Source organism: Dromaius novaehollandiae, chromosome 1, assembly GCF_036370855.1.
Source record: "Dromaius novaehollandiae isolate bDroNov1 chromosome 1, bDroNov1.hap1, whole genome shotgun sequence".
Lineage (NCBI taxonomy): Eukaryota > Metazoa > Chordata > Aves > Casuariiformes > Dromaiidae > Dromaius > Dromaius novaehollandiae.
This window is the reverse complement of record NC_088098.1, coordinates 145915092-145937137: the sequence shown is the minus strand read 5'-3', so window position 1 is coordinate 145937137 and position 22046 is coordinate 145915092. Positions and strand designations below refer to the sequence as shown.

The window sequence follows — 22046 nt, the reverse complement described above, 5'->3', positions numbered from 1 at the left end:
GTTAATAGAAGATGAAAAATTGTAATGAGGCTTTGATCTCAAGAATGCAAAAGCAGCATAAGGTCCTACAGAATAATTCTTGAAACTTTTTTTTGAATGTCTGCAGGGTTTCATCACTGATCTACCCATGAAATTTGCTAATTCCAGATTTAGTGTTTGTTTTTTTAAAACCAGTTAAGGCAAAAATATTCCAGGAAGCTGGTAATTTTTCGTTAAAGAATGTGAACACTTGTCAAAACTAACATTAAATAGTAAAACAGCTATGGTACCAGAAGCACCTTCAAGTTTGTATGCTAACTTAACTACCTGTAATGTTACAACTGCATCTAATAAAGAACAGCTTGGGGTAGTTGAGTTTTAGAATAACTGCTAAAGAGTAAATTGGGTTGATTACTGTAACCAAGTGCCTTCATATTTGTGCAGTATTACTTCTCCAGCTAAGCTTTGAATTTCTACATGAAAAATTTCACGCCGATCTTTTCAAATTCTGTTGGATAAGGGCACAGAATGCCCCACTTCCACTTCTAGAAGTGTTTTTCTTACTGCTGCCTTTGCCTCACACAGCCGTATCTTGGTTGAAGCGTGCAGCTGATAGCTTTAAGTAGCCTGAGGGGAGTTTTGTCTACAGCAAATTCCTAGTGAAGAGATAACTACAGCCATAGTTCAGTGGTATTCCCCCTGTTTCCCCCCCCCCCACCCGAAAAGAAAATCCAGAGCAAAAAAACCCATGTTTTGTCCTGTTAGTTTCTGCAGTAGAGTTTTGCCACTACACTTGTCACTCACTTGGGAAGTGAAATCTCTCCCATGAGCTTGCAGATGTATAGGTTAGCAGTCAATCCACAGTGTCACTGACACAAGTGCAGTTTTATCTAAATATGCTTGTGATCTCCTCCCTTTAGCCACTTTAAATTGCTGAACACTACTGTTTATATGGGGCCTAAATCTGAATTCCAGCTGTTGGTTGAAAAGTTTGACCAAAAGAGCAATACAGTTTAAGTCCTATTCTTCATATAATCAAGGAGGCACTTTGTTTTTACCATTAATGGTAACAACATGACTACTATAACTAATTGCTGTCAGAAGGATTGAATATTGCCCACACTCTTCTACAGTACTTTCACTTTCATCATTTTCTTTGCATGAAACTGCAGAATCTTAGAAGATCCTGCCAGAGTGGCCAAAGATATAATGGGGCAAGGAGACTTCCTCTAAGACCCAAGAATGAAAACAGCCCCTAAAACTCTGAAAAGAACATTCAGGTTCAGTAGGGGAGAAGTTGACTGGAAACAGAAGTTTGTAGCTGCATGTGCACAACAGGGCACAGCAGTATTCACAACTCAGGATAATGACAGAAACAAATTTCTATGCAGGAAGAATAGTGTACAGTGAAAGAAGCACGGTATGACTGAGCATGTAGACAAGCTGAGAACAGCTTTTTAATGTGAAGACTAAAAATACCCTTGGAAAGACTATTTTGGAATTTCTATGTGATAGCTGGAGAGTTTAGTACTACATCCTCCTATTTAAAATTTCATATCCTCAACCAAGTTTCTGCCTGTAGCTGGAGCACCAGTTTAATAACCCATCATTTTCTGAATAAAGTATGTTTTCTCAAGATAGCCATAGTCCTACCTCAGATTATGCTTCCGTTTTTCAGACTGTATGTAATCATTTAGTATTTAAATACTATTTCTTGTCCCATAACAAGAAAGCAGACTTGTTTTTGTTTAAGGTTTTTTAATAGAGATGGATTTGATAATTTTATTTCATTATTCAGATGGCTCAGAACACTTAAACAGTGTATTTGGGAAAAGTCACAGTTTCAAGCATTACACTAAACAAATTTGAGTGAGAGCTGAAATTTTACACTTTTTCTTTTTAAAGAAAACTTTTTGTTCTTATCTTCAAAAACACATGGCTCATGTTACTTCAAGTGCATTGTAGAAACCACTTTGTCTTGGTGCATGGATTAGTATAGCAGGAATAAACTGTTATTACTTTGTGATCCACTCTTCATTAGGGAAAATGAGGTAAATGATTAACAAAATACAGTTTCTTTCAAAACACTGAATTCAGAGTCTAAAACACCTATGTTATCTTGCAGAAGCTAAGTTATTTGATTAAACATTTAAACATACTTTATTGATTACAATAATACATAGGATGCCTGGGAAAAAGAAAGCCTGACATTGTGCGCAGAACTTCTGTAGCTTTTTATTAGAGTTTAATTTGAATCACCATTTCATACCATTACTTCTCCTCCACCCTTGTTTGATCTTGTTCAAGTATTCAGCCGATGTCAGCATACTGAAAGTTTATTATCTGAGTACCCTTAAAAGTTTTTTTAGTCAGAGAGAACTTGAGAGAAGGAAGCTCCCAAATCTTTGAGGAAAAATGTATTACGAAAGCACAGCAGAAGGATGGTTTATTTGGACGGAATATAAAAAGTTGAAAGTAACATTAAAAGCATCAATTCTTAGGCTTCCCGAATAAAGGGACACTGTAGTTGTAGGCAGGAAGTAGCTGTAATTTTCTTAGGTCTTCATTTTCCAAGATAACTTTGATAATATTATCAAAGTGCCTCCCTTTTCATTAAATAACAGATCTGCACTGCATAACTTACCTGATTACAAGCTTTCAAGTGTTCTCACAAATGCTAAACCCTGCTTATTACAGAAACCCCAATACATTTCTTACTTTCAGATTTACTGCAGAGCTTCCCTTCTTGACTGTCAGATCAACTTCAGTGAAAGGGATGGGTTTGCTCTCTCTCAAAACAAAGAGGGAACTGCACTACCTTGTCAGCGACCTGCTTTGCACAATGAGATAGTGAACTGCTAAGTGAAGTTTACACTCCCAGATGTAGAGCACCTGTGCACCTCAGCCAAACTTTACAGCTGTAAAGGATCAAGAACTACTTCTTTCTAAAACATTTTCCAGTCACTTTAAATCTCATTTGTTGACTGAGATGGACAAGAAGTACAGTCAAAATGCAGCAACTCTAATGACTGGAAACACTGCTTTCAGCTACTCTTCTTCAAGGAAATGAGGCAACAAAAATAGCATAAAATAGGTTTCATCTCCTTTGACTGGAACTGTAATATTACATGCCTGGATTTGCAGACTCCAGTTCATACTACCTTCAAAAGCTACTGAAGTGACTCACTTCACACAAAGTACAGGAAACCCTCAGATTGTGTCAATGGGAAGAGGGAAGGCTGTCTCTGCTAAAAGAAAGGCCATATTGGCCATAACAGGACCATGATTATGTTAACAAAAGCCTTGCCAATGATTTGGTAAAGCTAAATCCATTGTCTCTTACACTACCAAGAAGCACAAATTTCTTAAGCAGTCTCATGGCAAAAACTGAAGGTGCAAGGAAAACAATTATCTGGAGTTGTGGGTTCCAGTTTTCTTTAAGCTGAAAAGTAATTACAGAACTAACTGGTCACTACAGTAACAAAAAATACTCAATTTCCCTGAAACAAGTGTGATTTTGCTGTAAAATGCATAACTAAGGAAAATTAGAGTGTCAAGCAATATCATACTCATAAGGTTTCATTTCAACCATCTCACCAAACAGGTAGTCAGAGCAACTGATACCTTACAGCTTTGAACAGTACCGAACAAGCAGCTTTTGTCCCAGCCCTTGACTTAGGCTAGTAGTACATGTTTTGGGAAGAGTAAAAGCAGTAGGCTGTGTGGTTGCCCTTCCCCCAACTTTTCAGTTACTCAGGGACTGCCTAAGGCAGAGGCTGCATTCAGATTGTGTTTAACGGCTATCAGTGCATTTGGTCTTTCAGAAGTGCTGAATTTTGAAACTGTTCATATGCTTTTGAACACACAGCCTGTGACAGCAATACAGTTTGTGTAGCATAAAAATATTGCCTTTGCATTTGAACTGCTGGTTACCACCAACAGGTTACCTCACTTTTGCTTTAGTAAGGGGTGAATCATCATTCCCTGTTGCCCTTTGCTTACATACCATTTGTAGTTTTACAAAACTGTATCAGTTCTTCCTTTGCCATCTCTTTTACCAAGCTGAAACAACCCAGGTATTTACTCATCACATGGAAATTGCACCGTCTTTCTGGCTACCTTTTTGTCCTGCTCTGTGCCTTTTTGGTTTATGTCCTCTCAAAGATGACCAAAGCTACATGGGATGTAGGGACGTGTGGTGGACTTATAGAGCAGCATAAGGTTTTCAATTTAAACTTATACTTCATTTCCCAACATTGTTTCTTTTTTAGCCATTCCTGGTATTTTCTGGAAACTAATCAGAATGGTTTTAAGCTCTTTCTTAAAGAGAAACCGCTATTAAGAAGCCATCACATATGTGTAATTTAGGGTGCTTTTCACTAAGCACTACTCCACATTTTTCAGTCAACCTTAGGTTTCATAATCCTGAATAACTGAAACTCCCACACATTTTTCGTCTTCCTGCTCACTCCCTTCTCCAGATCCAGCAGCACAAACCTCTGGATGACATTGCTAGCAACTTCTTTCCATTGTGAAAACTGGTAAAAAGCTAAAAAACAACCAAGAATAAATGGTCAGTTATTAATTCAGATGGATTTGTTCTCTTAAAGAACTAAGATAACATGAGCTAGGAGTTCTTGGGGAAAAATTTTCAAATAGCTTATTGGAAAAATCAAGTTTACTGTCAAGAGCTCCTTTGTCTGCATGGTCATTCATTTGTCATTCACATTCACTAACAACTAGTAGATTTACATGTTATAACTCCTCTCTATCACAGCCACATTGACACAGGTCTACATTTTATACCTGAATATAATACTTTTTCGCTATTTGCCTGGTACAGAAGTGAGAAGTGTATTTGTAGCTCTTAGGATTTGTAAGAGCTTATAGTTGTAGCTTGCAGCCCTTCCTAAAATAAAAGGGTATCAGAGCAATTGTTAGGTCCTCCCATGTGGGAATCATATTAATCCCATTTTAAGGATGGGAATCCAAATCCTATACTGTAAGATAAGTTGCTAGTTTTGCCTTGAGGCTAGCTTGACCTGCCATTATCAGCCCTTCTCATGTCTGAGCTGAAATACTGTAATAAAGAATTTATATATGTGTGTGTCAAGCCACAGTAAGTTTTGCACTACTACTGATCAAGTAAGAAGATACGATACATTTCTGACTTGGGTACAGATAACGAACATGATTGTATTATTTGTTCTTTAAGTTCAGCTAATGGGATAACCCCATGCAAAACAGTGAACTCTACAGAAGTCAGTAATACTGTGCCTGCTTCTCAATGACTACAAGTTCTATGCAAAATAAGTTAATATTATATAAGAAATGTAAAGACAGTACTTTGCTGACATAGAATAGTTATCTTTATGGTCATACCTCTCCTGAAACATTTCGTTAACAGAGCAGAAGCTCCATGCAGCACTTGGATTTCATATCTTTAGAAAGGAATGAGTGGATGAGGCCTTAACAGGTGAAATTACAGCAATGTCTGTCCACACAGTTGAATGTTTATTTAAATACATACATAAATCAGGGGCAGAAAGCCCAGTATTAAGATTTTGCTCTCTTCCCCATCCATTTTCTTGGTTAAACAATAATCCATTGCTATTTAATGTCACTAAAATACTGAGCTTCTGAACTAGAGGTTCAGAGCACCTGAGTTTTATAACTGCACTAATAAGCTAAAACCAAAAAACCAAACTCTGAAACTGCAAAGTTATCGTCCTTCCTAAATTCTCACAGCTTAAACTGCAACTATCAGAAAGATTGTTGCTGTGCTGTCAGCACCATGAAGATGATGTTTCACTAGCGAGACTGTTATGTTCCAGTTTTACTGAAGCCCTGCCTACCGTAATTACTTCAGCATGGTGGGGAAAGGGGAGGAACAAATCAGCAACACCAAATTTCTCCCACACAAGAGGTAAACACTATCTCAAGGAAGGATACGACTTAATACAGTATGGCCCTCCCCAGTAAAGCACTTCTCCCACCCCCAGCTTGAACCTATCATATGAGACAAGTTTTAGGTGCTTTGGTAACAAGGAAACAGAAGTTACAAAAATGTTTGGACAAAACACCTACTGTAGCAGTCTTATTCTGGACAGCACTGTGTACTCTGGATATCTAGTGCATTTTTATGTTTGAGGTAACCTTAAAACACCTCCTACAACCTTACTGATATGCTATCTTAAATCACAACAGCTTAAGAGTTCTGAGAATGGTAGACTGATAAAAAAATCAGATAAAATACTGCTTCTGCTTTTGTGCATTATGAATACATCAGGACTAATACACAGAACACCAGGAACACTGCATCCTATAGCTGTAAATGCAATTCACGGAAGCCGATTTCCCTTAAAGGGAAGAAGAAAAAAGCAAATTTGGAACATTCTTAGATGGTTTACATTTTCCCTGCTCCACTGAAGCCAGCCAAGGGCCATATCGCTTTCTGCACTTCTGATAGGCCAAACTAAAATCAGACTAAAACTCTCACCTTAAATGACCCCTTGTGCCAGAAGCTGGGATTTCACAATTATTATGACTTGTATATCTTATGATCTAGAAGAATGTCTTCTGGTATTCTGCTTTCTGGTATTAAAACATGTCAATATTAAAACATTCAGTCATGCAATTTAGGACTGAAATTTAAAATCAGAAAGTGGATGATAGCCTCCTTGCCTAAACTAAAATCTGGAAATAAATTTCAAGAATATGTTTTAATATGGAACTGCATGACCTACTTCTCCCTGCCTCTGCAATAACACTTTCAGAGACTCTACTAGTTAAAATACTTTAGGCTATGAGAAATAAACTGGATTTATTTTTAATATTGCAGCAAAAACCCTTTAAGGTGCGCATCACTTTCTCTGAGGGAAATCAAGTCTGCTTTTTTCCAATAACCATGAAGTGACCAACAAGTGTAGTATTTCCAATTATTTCTATCTAATTAGGTGAATGTGCATCAGATAGCGCTCTAGCATAGTTCTGTCATTGTGCTCAGGCACAAAGATGATGAAGTCTGATTATTCTGCCTTTTTTTCCCCCTCTCTCTTCCTTAAATGCCTATCAAATGTATTTACATGGGATGCTTTCAAGCTGTCAAAGGTTAAAAAATGCAAGAAACTTGAGGTTTTAATAAAAATAATAATTAAAAAGCATTATGTCAATAAAAGTTAGAACTAACCCAAACTTCTAAATTCTTCCAGAATGAAGATTGCTACTCATTTACATGCACCAATATAAATCTTTCCATCCTGGCTCTGTGCTAACAGTATGCGAGCCTGGGAGAGGCACGAGCTTTACCCAGCCCGTATAGCTAGCTATTTGAAAGGACAGTGCTTCTCTCCCTCCCTGCTGACACTTCTCTATGCCATCAAGGTCCCTGACGTAGACAGTGTGGGCAGGACAGGAAATCCTTTATTCTAGTCTAAACAATTATGAGTTGTGCCTCTACTATAAGAATTCACATAGTATAATTATGCATCCCCCATTCACTTTCAGTCTATAGATAAAACTGCAAACCCAATGGTATTTTGGAAGTCTACAAGTCCATGTTGAGCGGTGCATAATAGTTCATGATTAAAAAAAGTAGCATAAGATAATGGTGTATTGGATAAAGCATCTAAACTGGATAGGTCATTTTATTTTCTGAAAAATCTGAACTGATTCTAGCATTTAATCACTTTATCCATCACAGCTAAGTTCCACAGCAAAAACTTGCATAAATTAAAGTATCAAAGTAACATATGGAATTTCATTTGTCTGTGTAACAGATTCAAATATGATTGCCCTACATTTATATCACATTTGTGCATACGCACATGTTGAAATACACTTTGGTATTTGCCAGACTACTGTTACCCTAGAACTACATTCAAATTGACAAAAGGCTTTTCTGATTCAAGAAAGTGTAGTAGTGGAGTGAGATTATTAAAAAAAAAAAAAATTGTTCAATGTCACTTTCCATGCTCTGGACTATTGTTTCCCTGTTAAAGCCTTCTATTTTGTCATAAAATTAGGATGGGGGAAAATTCTAATTACTTTTGCAATACCCATTACCCTTATCGTAGGAAAAGGTCTGCAGAAGTTCACAAAACTTCCCAGAGTTTAAGACTGCAAGATTAAGAGTAGCATCATTGTTTACAACACTGTTCCCACAGTAAAGCTGCCTGCTTAAGCCATTTTTTGGCTCTGTAATTCATTACTTCCTCCAAACTTTCCTTCTCTTTCACTTTGCAGGCATATTTCTACTGGAACTTTATTTTTCAGAAGGGCACTCCAAAAATTTCCAGGCCAAGAGGTATCCGTGGTTTCTCACTGTGCAGTGAGAAGCTCTCCTCCCCAAACTTGAGAAGACAGACCCTCCTACTACACTGCAAATAAGGTTTGCATAAGCGCCTTCTTACAAGGACAGCATTTTTCAATATAGGGACATTTGAAAAACTTTTTTGACATGTTTTTCTCTTAGGAGCATGTTCACGCTACTGATCTGCTCTTACTTTCTAATTGTGACCAAGACAGTATGCAGCCAGTTTGGGTATTTGCTGCCTTCTTTCCTGCTGGATATTCTGGGCCTCCTGGTGAAGGTTTATCCTCCCTTGCTTATAAGTCTTGAGTTCAGTATTTGAGAGGAATACTCCCTGCTGATGCATCTGTAAGTGCTCTAGTTGTTCCCTGCAAAGGTTATCCCCTAACCTCCATCTTAAAGAAAAGCATGTGAAGTTAAAACTTAAAGAGTACTCAAATTCCATTCCCACACTCATGCAGAAGCAGAGACCATGTCTGCCAAGACTGAGGTCAAACATGTTATTCCTGTGCACTACTTCACACAGAGCTAAAAGAAACACTGAACCTTACTTTGAAAGGCATGTGAAGGATATTAGTGGCTAGTGTTTCACCCTTCAGAATTACAGTTAAGAAATTTCTGTCTGAAGAGAGAATGCAGTTCAAATTAAGTTAAAATTATACAGGAAGACCAAGCTTTCAACTCCTGTGTACAAATAGTCTTTCTGATTGTAACAGTTAAAATCACAGGATAAACTGCTCATGCTATCTGCTAAGGTTGCTAGGCAGTTTCCTACTAGAAGGCATTCCCCTAGCCCTGTGTAAAAGTGGTAGTAGCTATCATTTTAGTATTAGCCATCATTTTAACCATTACTATGTATTTGCCTCTGATCAGTTCTTTGGAAGATCAGCCAAAGAAGTTTAGATTCTTTTTTCTCCATTTAAATTTCTGCAATCCTTTTCCAAAAGGGAATTCCTTCAGATTCAAAAAAATAGTAATTTTTTTTGGCACTTTCATAGGCCAAAAAGCTCATATCTTTGAAACAGCGCCAACTTTGGTCAAGTATTAGGTCTTTGATACTTCGCTCTTGCTCAGTCTCTGTATTTTTTCAGAGTAGATAGTTTATATTGTTCCCTGCTTTAAAAAAAGTCAGATATCTCTGCATAGCACTGAACTGCGTAGCATAAGCACACTTGTCAATGTTCCTCCTTTCTGATAACTTGATGGTTTGAGATCAGCATACTCAGAGCTACTGCTGGAGTCAGTGGAAGCTGTGCTTTGAACACCTCTCATGCACAGCACCCCAGAAACCTGGTGTTATGCCTGTGCCTTTATAATGAGACTGCTCCTGTATCTTTCTTGATAGTTGCTGAATCCTGTAATAGCTATTCAACTTTCACTGATAAAGGTTGGTATTTAAAGGCCCACAATCCTGCAGAAGTTAAGAGATTCAACTGTCACTTGCACAAAAGTTGTGCAGTATTGCACAGGTGACTCAAAACATGCTCATTTCTTACTCTCAAAAGATAACTAGCACACAAAGCACAAAAAGCCAAGGTTTTCCAGATAATTCTCACATCCTTCCAAATTCTGTAAATGAAAGACATTTCTAATTTTCTCCCAAAACATTAGAGATGGATACACAGCAAGGTATAGATAAGTTCTTTGTCTGTTTAAATATGATGTTAGTGCATTGCTTGTGTACTGCTGTGGCCTTTAACACTCACAATTAAATTAGAAAGCCTTGTTTGTACAGGATTTCAAGCAACTGCAAAACAGTCTTGCTTCACTGTCAGTATTAGCTTTTATGAGGTACTGAAACACAACTAGAAACTTCATCTGGCCAATCTCCAGACACAAGTGTTACTCTTCAATAAATAAGTACATTCCTTGGCCACTTCAGGTGCAGTTTTTCAGCAGTAAGTTCATGAAGTAATAAGCAAAGAACTAAAAGTAGAAGTCACTCAGTCCCAAATATGAGGGACAACCATGTAAGCTGTAAAAACCTAGGCTAGTATAGCAGTATTTTTTTCAATTAAGACCCTTATCTTACAACTTTTCTTTTCATTTGAAAGGGATACTGATATTTATTATTTTTTTTGCTGCTCATTGCAAATTTAAGCTGTGTTTTCTATGCAAAAACTCCAAGTTAGAAGAAATACGTCTGCTGTATGGTTAGGTCAGGTTCCAGCCTCATCATCACAGGATCTTATTGGAAAGGAATTAAAAGCAGTAAACTGTTCTTTGAAACTGATATATGCAAAAAAGGATCTATCAAAGAGCACTAGTTAGTGAATTTACAGTGTTTCAGTACAGATTTTTTTTTTCTTTTTTCAGGAATTTTGTATAAAGATCACTGTCAGCAGGAAGGCGGCTAATGTTTACCTTTAGTTCACAGTAAAGTCCAATTTGGAAGATTTAAAATGAAAACAGATTAAAAACAATGAATGAAATTCATTATTTTAAAATATGAATGAAAATGATACTTGTGTTTATGGGCCTCTCAGATTGCTGGACAAGCATTACAAGTAATTTTTGAATATGAAGTTAGAATATTACATTCCTCACCTCTTGCCAATGGCTGATGTCAACTTTAGCTGTTCTTTCACAACCCCTTTCCAGGCTTACTGGTGAATTCCATTCAATCTTATATCCCCACTAGAGGAATTATGAACGCATATGGAGAAGCATCTGTACTGGGATGGTTTCTGATGCTACCAAAAGGCTTAGTCTTCCTGAGGAAGCTAATGAAACAATTTCTGCTTCCAGAACACGTACGTGATCTTTCCTTCAAAGAACAGACAGATCTGTAGCTGTGCAGAAGGCTCTTGTTTCGCTGCCAAAGCGATTCAGTAAGTTTCAGCCTCACGCTGCATGGGAAGGTTTGCCTCGCTGCATTAAGTCCATTTATCTTGGATACGTTCCACGGTCTCAAACCAAAAAAAGGTGGTTCATACGACTTAGCTAATAGCTCACATTCATTGTTCTAGATGTCCTAAGTCCTCATTCAGCATGGACAGGAATAGGTTCCAAAGAGTTAGAATTGTCCAAAACAAATGCAATTGTTTTCATAATTTAGGAGGAAGCTATTTTTTGAACTGCCAGCACTTAAAAAAAAAAAAAAAAAAAAGTCAAGCCTTGGTAACAGTATAAATAGAGTGTGCATCACTGCTATCTGCTTTGCCATTCTTGGAGCCACAGGAGAACAGAAAAGGAGTTGTTCTGTTCCAGGATTTTCATGAGTGTTTGCTACTCTTTGCTATTTAAGAACAGAGCTCAGACCACATTGCTCATCCTGGTTTTCCACCAGAAAGAAAAAAAAAGAAAGAAAAAAAAAGCAAAGCTCCTAATCTCTTGGTGTCTGTTTATAATATGTTAGACAGTCATTACAGATCAATATCCTTTAAAACGTTACCTTGGAGGGACAGACAAGGAGGTAGATCACTGTCATTAGAAAATACATTTGAAAGAAAGCAAACTAGACAATATGACAGCAATATTTCTCTGCAGCAGTAAGTTGTGATATTGAAGTTCTCATTATTACATTTAATAGTTAAGGAAAAACAGAGTGGATATTTACTCACACACAGTTTTATGAGAGGAACAACTGAAACGGCAGCAAGAAAAACACACTTTAGACAAACTGGTATTACATCACATTAGTGGGCCACAAAACTGTTAAAAAACCTTTTGAGACATGAGAATGAAATCACATTTTAGCATGCTTTAAATAGCTGAACGCTAGTCAAAGTGTAACAGTTTTCAGCTATTGGCAAAGACAATGATATCTCCTGATTTGGAAATTAGAAAGCATTTAGCAACAAGTTAAAGCTAGCCCACATATAAGTGGGCTAAATACTAGGCAAAGATTTTTCCCTTTTCACATTTCAGATGATACTACAGTTTGTCATTTCTGCAGCTTAAATATTCTTGTGCAATGCCCCACTGAAGTTTCACATCTACTCTGCCAAAGAGGACAAGAATAAACACCTTTCTTTTAAAATAATCACAAATGGTAAAGACAGTAGTATTTGTTTGTCCTTTTAATTAAATGTTTTCTGTTTATCACGCAAAAACTGTAAGCAGAGTCTATGGATACTTCTGAGAAATATGAAACCTCATGGTTTCATGCAAGTTCAATACTGCTTCTCTCTCTCTCTCTCTCTCTCTCTCTCTCTGTTTTTTTAAATAATTATCGTCAGCTGTTTTCCCAAGCCCAAGACAGGTTTCCAACTGTCTCCATCTGCTTTTTAACAGCCTTAGGGGAGGGAAAGTTTTACTTCATTATTTCTACCCAAAACAGCCTGGCTGCAGGCTTGTGTCAGGTCAGGTAAGTATTAGACCACAAGATGTCAGATGCTTTTCTTTTGAGGCACTATAAGTTAGGCTAATGGTAATAGTCAGATTGTCTGAAGTTAAAGGGACAAACAGCTCTCATTGCCTTCCTATCTAAACACATGGCCAGTGAAGAAATCTATTTTCCCTTTTTTTCCCTGAAATACATTAAGTACAGCTTGTAGTAACAAATTCCCCACAGTGTTGCATTCATGCCTCTGTAGTCCTAAAGCATACTGTCCCATTTTATGTCTAGTTTCCTCAAGCTCACTAGAGAAATTAACAGTGGATCTCTCCACACTCAGATAATTCACATACATCCCCTTTTATCTCATAATAATCATCTTGTTTATATTTCTTCTCCTGCATTCCCAAGCTAAACCAAGACAAGCTCAGGTCTATGACAATGTTTTCACATACCTCTTTCTAGAGAGCACCGCTGCTGCTGCAGCTGAACAAGACAATTGCAGCATGCTTGGTGTACTTAGATTCAATATGTGGTTTGAGAGAGGGGAATGACCAGTTTCCTCATTTGTCTATTTTCAAGACATTTAGAAAACCCCACTGTCAGTATCTCGAGTAAAAAAAACAGGTCAAGTTTGACATCTTCAGACCATAGTAAAACCACTTAAATGTGTTAACTTGTTTAACTAAACATCCCCACCTCAAGTGACACAGTGGCCTGCAGTCTTCCTTGATCCGTCCACAGAGCAAGAGTTGTTTTTACTGAGTCAGTAATCATGCATTGTCTTCCAGAGGAAATACTAGCCGGGTGCCCCTGCTTGTAACTTCATGATCTGCTGCTCCCAGATCATGTTCCAGTGCTTCCTCTGAACTACTTTTTGTTCTCCTGCCGTCAAGGCTAGTAGTAGCTGTATGGGGGCCAGAAGAACCATTAGCAGTTATTGTTGTATCCCCGTACGTCACAGTAAGGTCACCATCATTTAGAATAAAATCAGAATCCTCTTCTCTAAGTTGTTCTTGATTCTGAAAAAAAGAATCAAATCTGAGTACAGTGCACAACATTTGGTATTTGTCAAAAGGTAACTGAACAAAAAGATTTACTTGCATGTCAATACAGAAGCAGCAGGAAGTTGGATCTAAGAACCTAGATTATGAGACAGGTAACTAGGGAATTAATACCACTGGGTGCTTAATGGAAGTACAGGAGAGAAGAGAAGCATACACTGTTTTTTACATGGCAATTTAAAAGACAGTAGAGGAAGAAACACTTGAGACCAAGCACAGTAATTTATCATTTTATTATTCCAAATAAAGTCAAGTTGAATCTCTCACTAAGTAGGCAAGTTCAGAAATAAGTCATGCAAACTGATAACTCATTAGGCCCCAATTATTTGCATTCAGGGCTTCCTCAAAAAATTATTGTCATAGATCATTTTTTTTTTTTTTTTTTTTTTTTAATAGGTGCTCATTCTATTTACCTGGTACTAAACTGAGAATTACCTGACCTAGTTCCTAGGATCGCTCCTAAGCATTTTCTTGTATAAATCTTTCATACTGTCATGGCTTGCTTCATAGTTTTGTAACTACTTCTGATACCTGTTTACTTTTCAAAATCCTTTTAGAAAGTGGCTCACAAACCTATAAATTTATTTTGGCAGAGATGGGATGAAATACATTATCGAGGACTAGACATCACTGAAGTGTAACAAAAACACAAAGTTACTTTTCTTGCACAGCACAATACAATTGCAAGCCATAACACCAGGTTTCACTGCTGTTTAATGTGGCCTTGGTAAAAGGCAAAAGAGCTGAACTGGTCATAAATGGGTCTTCCTGACATGCAAAGAAAATTTTGCCAATAATATAAGCTTGCTTTCTAACAAATGAAAGCAAGTATTTTCATGCAAATAACTCCATACTGCTTGGCAAGTACTGACATTTAAGTGTGTGTATCGATGTTCTCCTTGGTAGGCTAGACACTGATCAGGCAACGCTCTCAAAATGCATCATTTTCTTCTGCTTTGGCAAAGGAAGGAGGGCACAAGCTACTTGTTATAGCATGCCTGTGATCAGCTTGGCTATGCTTTAACTGAGAAGCGATATCACAAGTTGCCCATCGTGATGTTCTCCAACCTTGGAGCAGCACCAAGGATGGGCAGGTGGGGGTGACAGTGCACTTCTCTTGGAGGCACTGCAGTACCAGGGCAGTGTGTGCAGTAGCTGCAGCAAGCTCCTGAAGCATCTCCTGGCTCTACATTGCCATTTAATAGCAAGTACCTATCAGATATGAAATTGGTAAGAACAAACACTACACTTGAGTTTCCCCAAAAGGCTGAGAAGCAATGGCAAGCACGATACTGAGAGCAGAGGGCCACAGGCCTGATACCATACAGCAATTCCTAACTAAGTCTTCTCTGTTTTGTTCCAGGCACTACTTACATGTGCGTAAATGCGATCAGTTCTAGAGAAAACAATGACCTCTCTCTCAAGCACTGACCTGTATGAGCCAAGCTCCTCTAATTTATTTCACTTCTGAATAACACTGTAAGCAGCAGGCAGTTCATTTCATATATTTCCCCAGAGCACATGTATTAACAGTCCCATGTAGTATATAGATTAGATGATATGTTTGCAAGCAAAGAGGATGAGTGAATAAACCTCCTGTGCTTCACACAACATGAACAGTTCTTTCAAGACAGACAGGAAATGTATCCAAGTAGATCCCTAGAGACTTGAATTTTTTCCAATAACAACCCTAAACTGGCCTCTGCAATCCCCCACAATTCTGTAGGAGCAACAGCTTCAATTCACTTAAGAAATACAGGTCTGAACTTTACTATTTAAACTGACAAACTAGAATGGGTCAATACCTACATCCAAAACCCTACCACAGACTGAGCCCTGTTTTAACATGCTCACCATTGCCCATTCACCCTGATAGACTTCACAGCAGTCTGTCAAATTTGGGGTAAAATTTGATAGAGATGCCACGCTTCTAAGAACTCATGCTGAAAGATGTTAAAACTGTTAGAGCTTATTTACAATTTCTGATTAACCACACAGTCTTTATCGCCTCTTAAGGCAGTGCAAGAAGCACATATAAAGTACGCCACACATGCAAAAGAGCAGTAGTCACCATTGAAACTGATACTGTCAGTTCTTAAGATAGCATTAAGATGACATAATGTATGACAAAACTTGTATCAGAAAGACTTGTGCCCCCAGAATAAAAGCTTTTAAGTAGTAGTATGCACAGGAGAATGTATTACAACTTAAATCGGTGCTCTGCTTTGTATTTCTCTATTTCTCAGCCAAGTACAAATTCATCAAGGAAAGTGCAGTTTCTTCTACAAAGCTAGAGCCACTAAGAAAAGGAGAGGGGACATTACTGACCAGTTTCTTACCAATTTTGAGACTTATGCCCTCTAAGACTTAGATGGACTGCAAATTCTTGTGTTTGCATACTTAGAAAAATAATTCAATTCCCTCTACCTTTACACCAAGCATCACACTGTGTATAGTGCGAGGGCTAAACTGTTTGAAAAAAAGGGGGAAGCAGAAAAGGGGAAAAGAGACACACAAAGCACAACTGTGAACAAAAAAAGACAAAATCAAAAAAAACCACACCAAAATAAAGTGCTTCATCAGGAAGAGGAGGTGATAACACATATGCTTTTTCCAAATGGGAAAAATTGTTGGTGGAATGTAGAATTACTACACGTTTCAAAGCATATGTCAAGAGGGGAAAAAAAATGACCTACATTAATTCAGGATAAATTAGAAAGCCTTGTCAAATGCTCATGTACTGATGGCAGTTCCAGGAAAGAAAATAGGAGTAATGTTTTTAAAATAATCATTTTAAACTCTGCAGCTACAGCAGCCTTTCATACTTTTTAGTTCCAACTTGGATTCTATTTGAGTGCAATTTTCAGAAACACTTAACAGTGCTCCCAGGGGCATACTGTTAAAGCAGTGGGAAATCCTGAGCAAGAAAGAGCCCCTGTTCTCAGGGGCAAAAGTAATCACAGTACCTCACCCCTGTATGCTGACTCAGAGCCTTACATGTACACCATGTGAATTTAAGTTTAGAGGACTACCTCATACTCAGGAGTTGGTTGTAGGTGGATCTTACAGTAGTATTATTTGACTTTCAGACCTTAAAACTCCCTTTTGCATCTATTAAAAAAAAAAAAAAAAGGGCACTCCACACAGAAGTGAAAATGAACTCAAACAAGGTCGTAATAAAGCCAGAGAAAACAACAAAATAACTGAAAACAACACACAACTACATGGCCAGTAAAGCCATATACTCGTATGCTTTCTTCTACAGTATGTAAATGCCATAATCACTCAGACATGTGTCTGAATGAGATCCACACGATTTACTTCTTCCTTTTGAAGCATATTTTCCTGCTATGTTACATTCTGCTGAGTCTTTACTGATTTTTTTTTTTAATTCAAAGTCTTCAGTCTTTAATCCTCTCAGGTGTACCATTCAGTTTTCCTGGAAATACCTCACAAAAGCACAACTGTTCCAAGCAGTTTCTGTCCTTAAAAAGATATGGCTCTTTCAGTTGCTTCACCAGCACTGGATAGGAAGGCAAAAAAGATTCCACAGCTTTTTAATTTGTAATAAAGTGGTATATTCACAGTGCTGTAGCTAGACCAGCCATGCAAAGAAAGGCAAAGCAATTGCAGAGTTGGGAAAACTTGGAAAGAAACTAAAAACCAAAAAGATAAAAACCCACCCACAACCCCCCCCCTCAAAATAATATTCTCCTAATCCTAATGTAGCAGTGCACCAAAGTAGGAACAAGAGGAAAGAATACAGTGTGAATGTTCTACATTACACACCTTAAAAAAAGGTAAGATATGCAGCCTCGCAAGCATTTCTACTATAAGCAATGAATTAAGCAGTGATGAGGTTAACTCCCCAAAGGTGGTGGTGGTGAATAAATCACAGAACCAATCCAATTAAACAGTACATTTTCACATATGGTACTAGCTAAGACAAGAGTACAGAGAAAAAAGCCCAACTGTGATAGTAAATAAAAGCCAAGGCTTGCATGTTCTTTCTGGTTACATCCTCATCATACGTAGATAACCACATGGGCAACACACAAGTAGGTTAATTGGTCTGATGGATGCCTTCCAGCCTAGATCTATTTTAAGATCTCCAATAGTATTGCAAAGATGGGAACAACGCCAATTTCTTGCATTATTAATAGCTCTAAATAGACAGTGAAAGTTTTCTAATTTCTTTGAAATTTTACTTTCAGGTAGAATTAACATTCTAATGATTTCAGAAAGAAATGTAAGGAAGTATTTCAAAATTGCAGGTGGAACTTGTAACTTTCTAGGAAAAGATTATTAAAAGCCTGGTGCAAGACTACTTGAACATAACAAAGATGTTACCATTTTGGAGAATCTGTAAGTTTAAGTGATCTCAAGCAGTATTACGTTTCTATATATAAAGCGGTTCATAAAAAGTTGTAGATTTACAAGTACAGACAGGAATGACGTGTCAGGATGCTGACAGAATAATAGGCAAATGGAGCATTAATTATTGCAAGACATAGCTGTAAAGGCACCATACTGACCTGCTAGACTGAGACAGGTAACTGATTAGCAGTTTCTGAAATACAATCTTAAATTTTGCTGTGGAAACAGTCAAGGGAAGTTTTACCAGATTTCCTTCTGGCATGGGTAAAACATGTCAGTGTCTTCTCCAAAGAAGGCCTAAATACAACCTCAGCAGTAACAGAAAAATCTTGTCCAAAAGTGCCAGAAGAGAACAGAATACTTTGAAGTGATTCATTAAGAACTAGATTACTGATCAGCCCTGTAATTTCCCAACATCCTTAAATGCTGCTATTTATGTACTATTTGAAAATTAGTAGAACGTCTTTGGTTTCTACTAGCAGAAGCTGTTGCCTCAGGGAGGAGTATCTTAAATCTTTTCTGCCTTGGGACAAACCAGCACTTACCACATGTAAATCGTACCACTTTTTCAAAAACAAGCCCCCCCCCCCCCCCAAAAAAAACCCCCAACCTGCTTGTTTTGTTGAAGGTTTAAAAAACAACAAAAAGGCAAAAACCCCACAAGTATTCAGTTATTCTACTTACATCATAAACCTGAGGACTTGTCAGACAGCGGGCTATCAGACCACACCAGCTCGGCAGAGTTGTGGTTAATGGAGGGCCACTGTGAGTGAGAATTGGCTTTAAATAACTTTTAGTAGTTAAGGAAAATAGATCAGCACTTGAAAACCACTGTTTAAAACAAAAAGGCAATTAAGCATAAATATAACTCTGCCTTTGATCTATGTACTGTTCAATAATTGTATATAAACCAAATACATTTGAAAAAAATCTGCATCTGTAAACAAATTGGAAGCACCTCCCCCCTCTGTAGGTGCTTTTCCCTTGATCCTGTTAAGGGCAATTTCTTTATTTACATGTTTTCTGCAAGGGGAACTAGCTACCTGCCTTCTTAAAGGTTCACATAGTTGCAAAATTTCTGTCTTTTGGGCTCCCTGGAGCCAACAGGAACATGCAGGGGTAGATGTTCCTTAACATTTATAAATGCTAGGATATTTCTGTTCTGTAGATGGGAGCATGGTATTGAGATCCCAAGCTAGAGGTAACAAGATGGCATGACCACATGGCTCAACACAGAGAAATAAAGAAATACTATCCTTCTAAGGTCCTCAGAGCAGTACAGCCACCTGAACTGGTCCACTGTTGGCTGCATCAGAGTCACACTGATGCAACTGTAGATCCCTGCAGTCTGGACACAGCCTAAAGACCCTAAGATGTGCTCTCAAAGGATAGATGTTCTTCAAAATTTAAGCAAGATTTAGAATGGCTCATTTTAGGCACTAAGAAATGCAGTTAAGTCTTCAGGCATCAAAGCACCTAACGGGTTACTGTAGTTACACTGGTAAGGCTCAATGATATCTCTGCAGTGTGGATACACATACTTTACAGAGCCACAGAAAGGAGAATGGAAAACTGTATGGCCAGAACCACATTACATACCATGGAATGAAAGAGTGTTCCAGGTGATGCTAACTAAAATACATGGGGGGGAAGTCTTTACACCCCTTTCCATAGGTGTGCCCATGGGTAAATCCATGTTTGTTTCTGCTAGTACTCTAGGCTGATGACATGCCCTAGGAAATACTCAGAAGTCAAAAAAAGGTATCCCTGCCACACAGCAGCACACTGATCTTGACTGGCACATGAACAGCGCTGGGGGAGAACAGTGACTTCCAAACATTGACTTTAATCAGTGCCACAAGGTTTTGTGGTTTTGATTTTTCTTAAATCAGTCTGATTATTTCAAATGGAAGCATGTATTACAGGTATTCTAGTTACTTTCTTAGGCCTATATGCACACACAGAATGAAGTCCACTTACGAAATATAACACCATTCCCCTCACCCTAACTCAATAGGTCAGGGTGTGCGGGGGGGGGGGGGGGGGGGGAAGAGGGGATTTAAAAAAAAAAAAAAAAAAAAAAAAGAGGATTGTTTCAGCAGATGTAGCCCTCCCCTTTAGCAGAGCCTGGCACAATGTATTTACTTGAGCACACAATGGCAGGATTATGCCACTGCAGAGTTATGTTTCCTCCCTTCCTCCCACATTAACAGCGTGGCTCCATCCAGTCCTGGAAAGAAAAACTCTTCCCCCTTACGCTAACCCACCAGCCTACATGTTGCCTTGTGGCAGACAGGCAAGCAGCGAGTCAGTCAAAACGAAGCAAACTCACTCAAAGACATTTGGTACTTCAAAGTTGCTGTTTCCTTCATGTTTAACGCTGGTGAGTGAACCCAGGCAACAGCCCATGACATTAAACGAACTCTATGTTTCACAGGAATGATGTTCCCTGTTACTCATCCACATACTCTGTAGACAATAGTCAGCATTAGAGCACTCTGGCAAATGCATCTTATTCACATCTTTTTCAAGTTAAATTCTCTTGTGGAGAGTGAAGTTTGGAACAATCTGTCTTTCTACTCATGAAATACATGAACACATCAGCAAAAAATATTTTGAGATTTTGATGTGGGTATAGAGGTGACAATTCTAAAGATCAGCCCTTATGTGCAATTTAAACCCACTCAAAAAGCATTTATCTGAATGCCTCCTTGCAACAGAAGCAGCAGAATTTTAATCCTGTAACTTACAGTAGGACAGCTCTGCCTCTGGATTTCAAGGCTTCCTTGGCACAAACTTCACAGGAAGCTTCCTTAAAGCTTTTTAGTCACCACTGAAGAAACAAGTGAACTATCAGACAGCCTCCTTTAAAATAAAGTTGCTGTGATGCAGTGAATTAAGCTGTAATTTTCCCTTGGCATTTCCCTCCCTCACTGCACCTGCTGGGGACTGCAGTTGTGCTGCTGTCAGTTGAGAGGAGAGTCAGCTATGCCAGCTACTCCTCTTTTTACAAGGCACATCTCCTTTGTAAAGGCAGGGGAAGGGGATGGCTCAGCTTCTTTCTTAAAAAAAGGCATTTGGCCATAGCCCGGTACTTCCCTGCTCCCCCAGAAATAACTGGGAATCAAGTACTGAAACATCTCTGAATTTCTGCAATGTAAGTGACTTGCCCTGGTCACAAGATTAGATTTCTCATTTTCTATTAATTGAATGAAAGCTGTTGAGGAGGGGCACATGTGCAATACCTTGATTAAAAATATACTAAGCACGAAAAAAGCGAACAAACACACACGACAGACAGGAGAGCTATACAAAAGTTGCACAGAGGCTTAAGCAACGCTATCTAAATAACGCAACAATAGCTTCAGAAAGGTTGTACAGCACTATATACACACATGGAGCACACTCAGCCTTAACACCTATAGGAAGTTCTAGGTATACTGAAGGGATTGAGCTGGAACACAGGTGTGTTTTTCATTCCAAAACTTCCCATATCTTTGGTGGGATCTTCCAAAGAGAGCTTCGTCACAAAACCAGATGGCTCTTCAGAGCATGAAGCTGGGGATTAGACACGCACAGTGAACCGGGAAACTAGATGCTCTGAGCATCAACAAAAATGAGAACAGATTAGTAGAACAGATCAGAGAATCTAAAATAGTTAATTGGCTGCTGTCTCACTGTCTAGCAAAGAACTTCAGCCCACAGAACTGACTGTCTCTTGTTCTCTGGCAAATGTGACATACCATGCACCTTAAAGAAAGGAAAGGTCTGTCTTCCAAATCCACAAGTTCAAGTTTCGGTTCCGTGCCTTAAACCTGTCACACAATACTTGATCTTTATCACATTTGACTGTCTCAGGTGCTTAAGGCTGCACATGGGTACATGGCAAGGAAAGAAACCTGAACATTTCATGTCTTGAAGCTAAGCTGTGTTTTCAAAAGGATACTTATGGTCAAAGCTATACCATAGCCTGAAGAGCCAAGCACTTTCCTGCTTTGTCCTGTTCCTTCTTTCAGAATCTGGGCCATCCTAAAAA

The 22046-nt window shown here is 38.4% G+C and overlaps 1 protein-coding gene and 1 pseudogene across 1 annotated transcript in view; both read right to left on the bottom strand.

Moving 5' to 3' along the window:
- Nucleotides 1-1717: 1717 nt before the first annotated feature.
- The window catches only part of SLC9A7 (solute carrier family 9 member A7), an 80337-nt gene continuing 60008 nt past the window's right edge, over nt 1718-22046 (bottom strand). Inside the window, exons 15-17 of the mRNA XM_026103217.2 lie at nt 21957-22039; nt 18695-18800; nt 1718-13591 (exon numbers count right to left, since the gene is read on the bottom strand). Coding sequence (XP_025959002.2) covers nt 13343-13591; nt 18695-18800; nt 21957-22039 — 438 coding nt within the window. The 3' untranslated portion in view covers nt 1718-13342. The remainder of the gene's footprint in view (nt 13592-18694; nt 18801-21956; nt 22040-22046) is intronic.
- On the bottom strand, nt 14735-14912 carry LOC112985009 (U2 spliceosomal RNA; annotated as a pseudogene).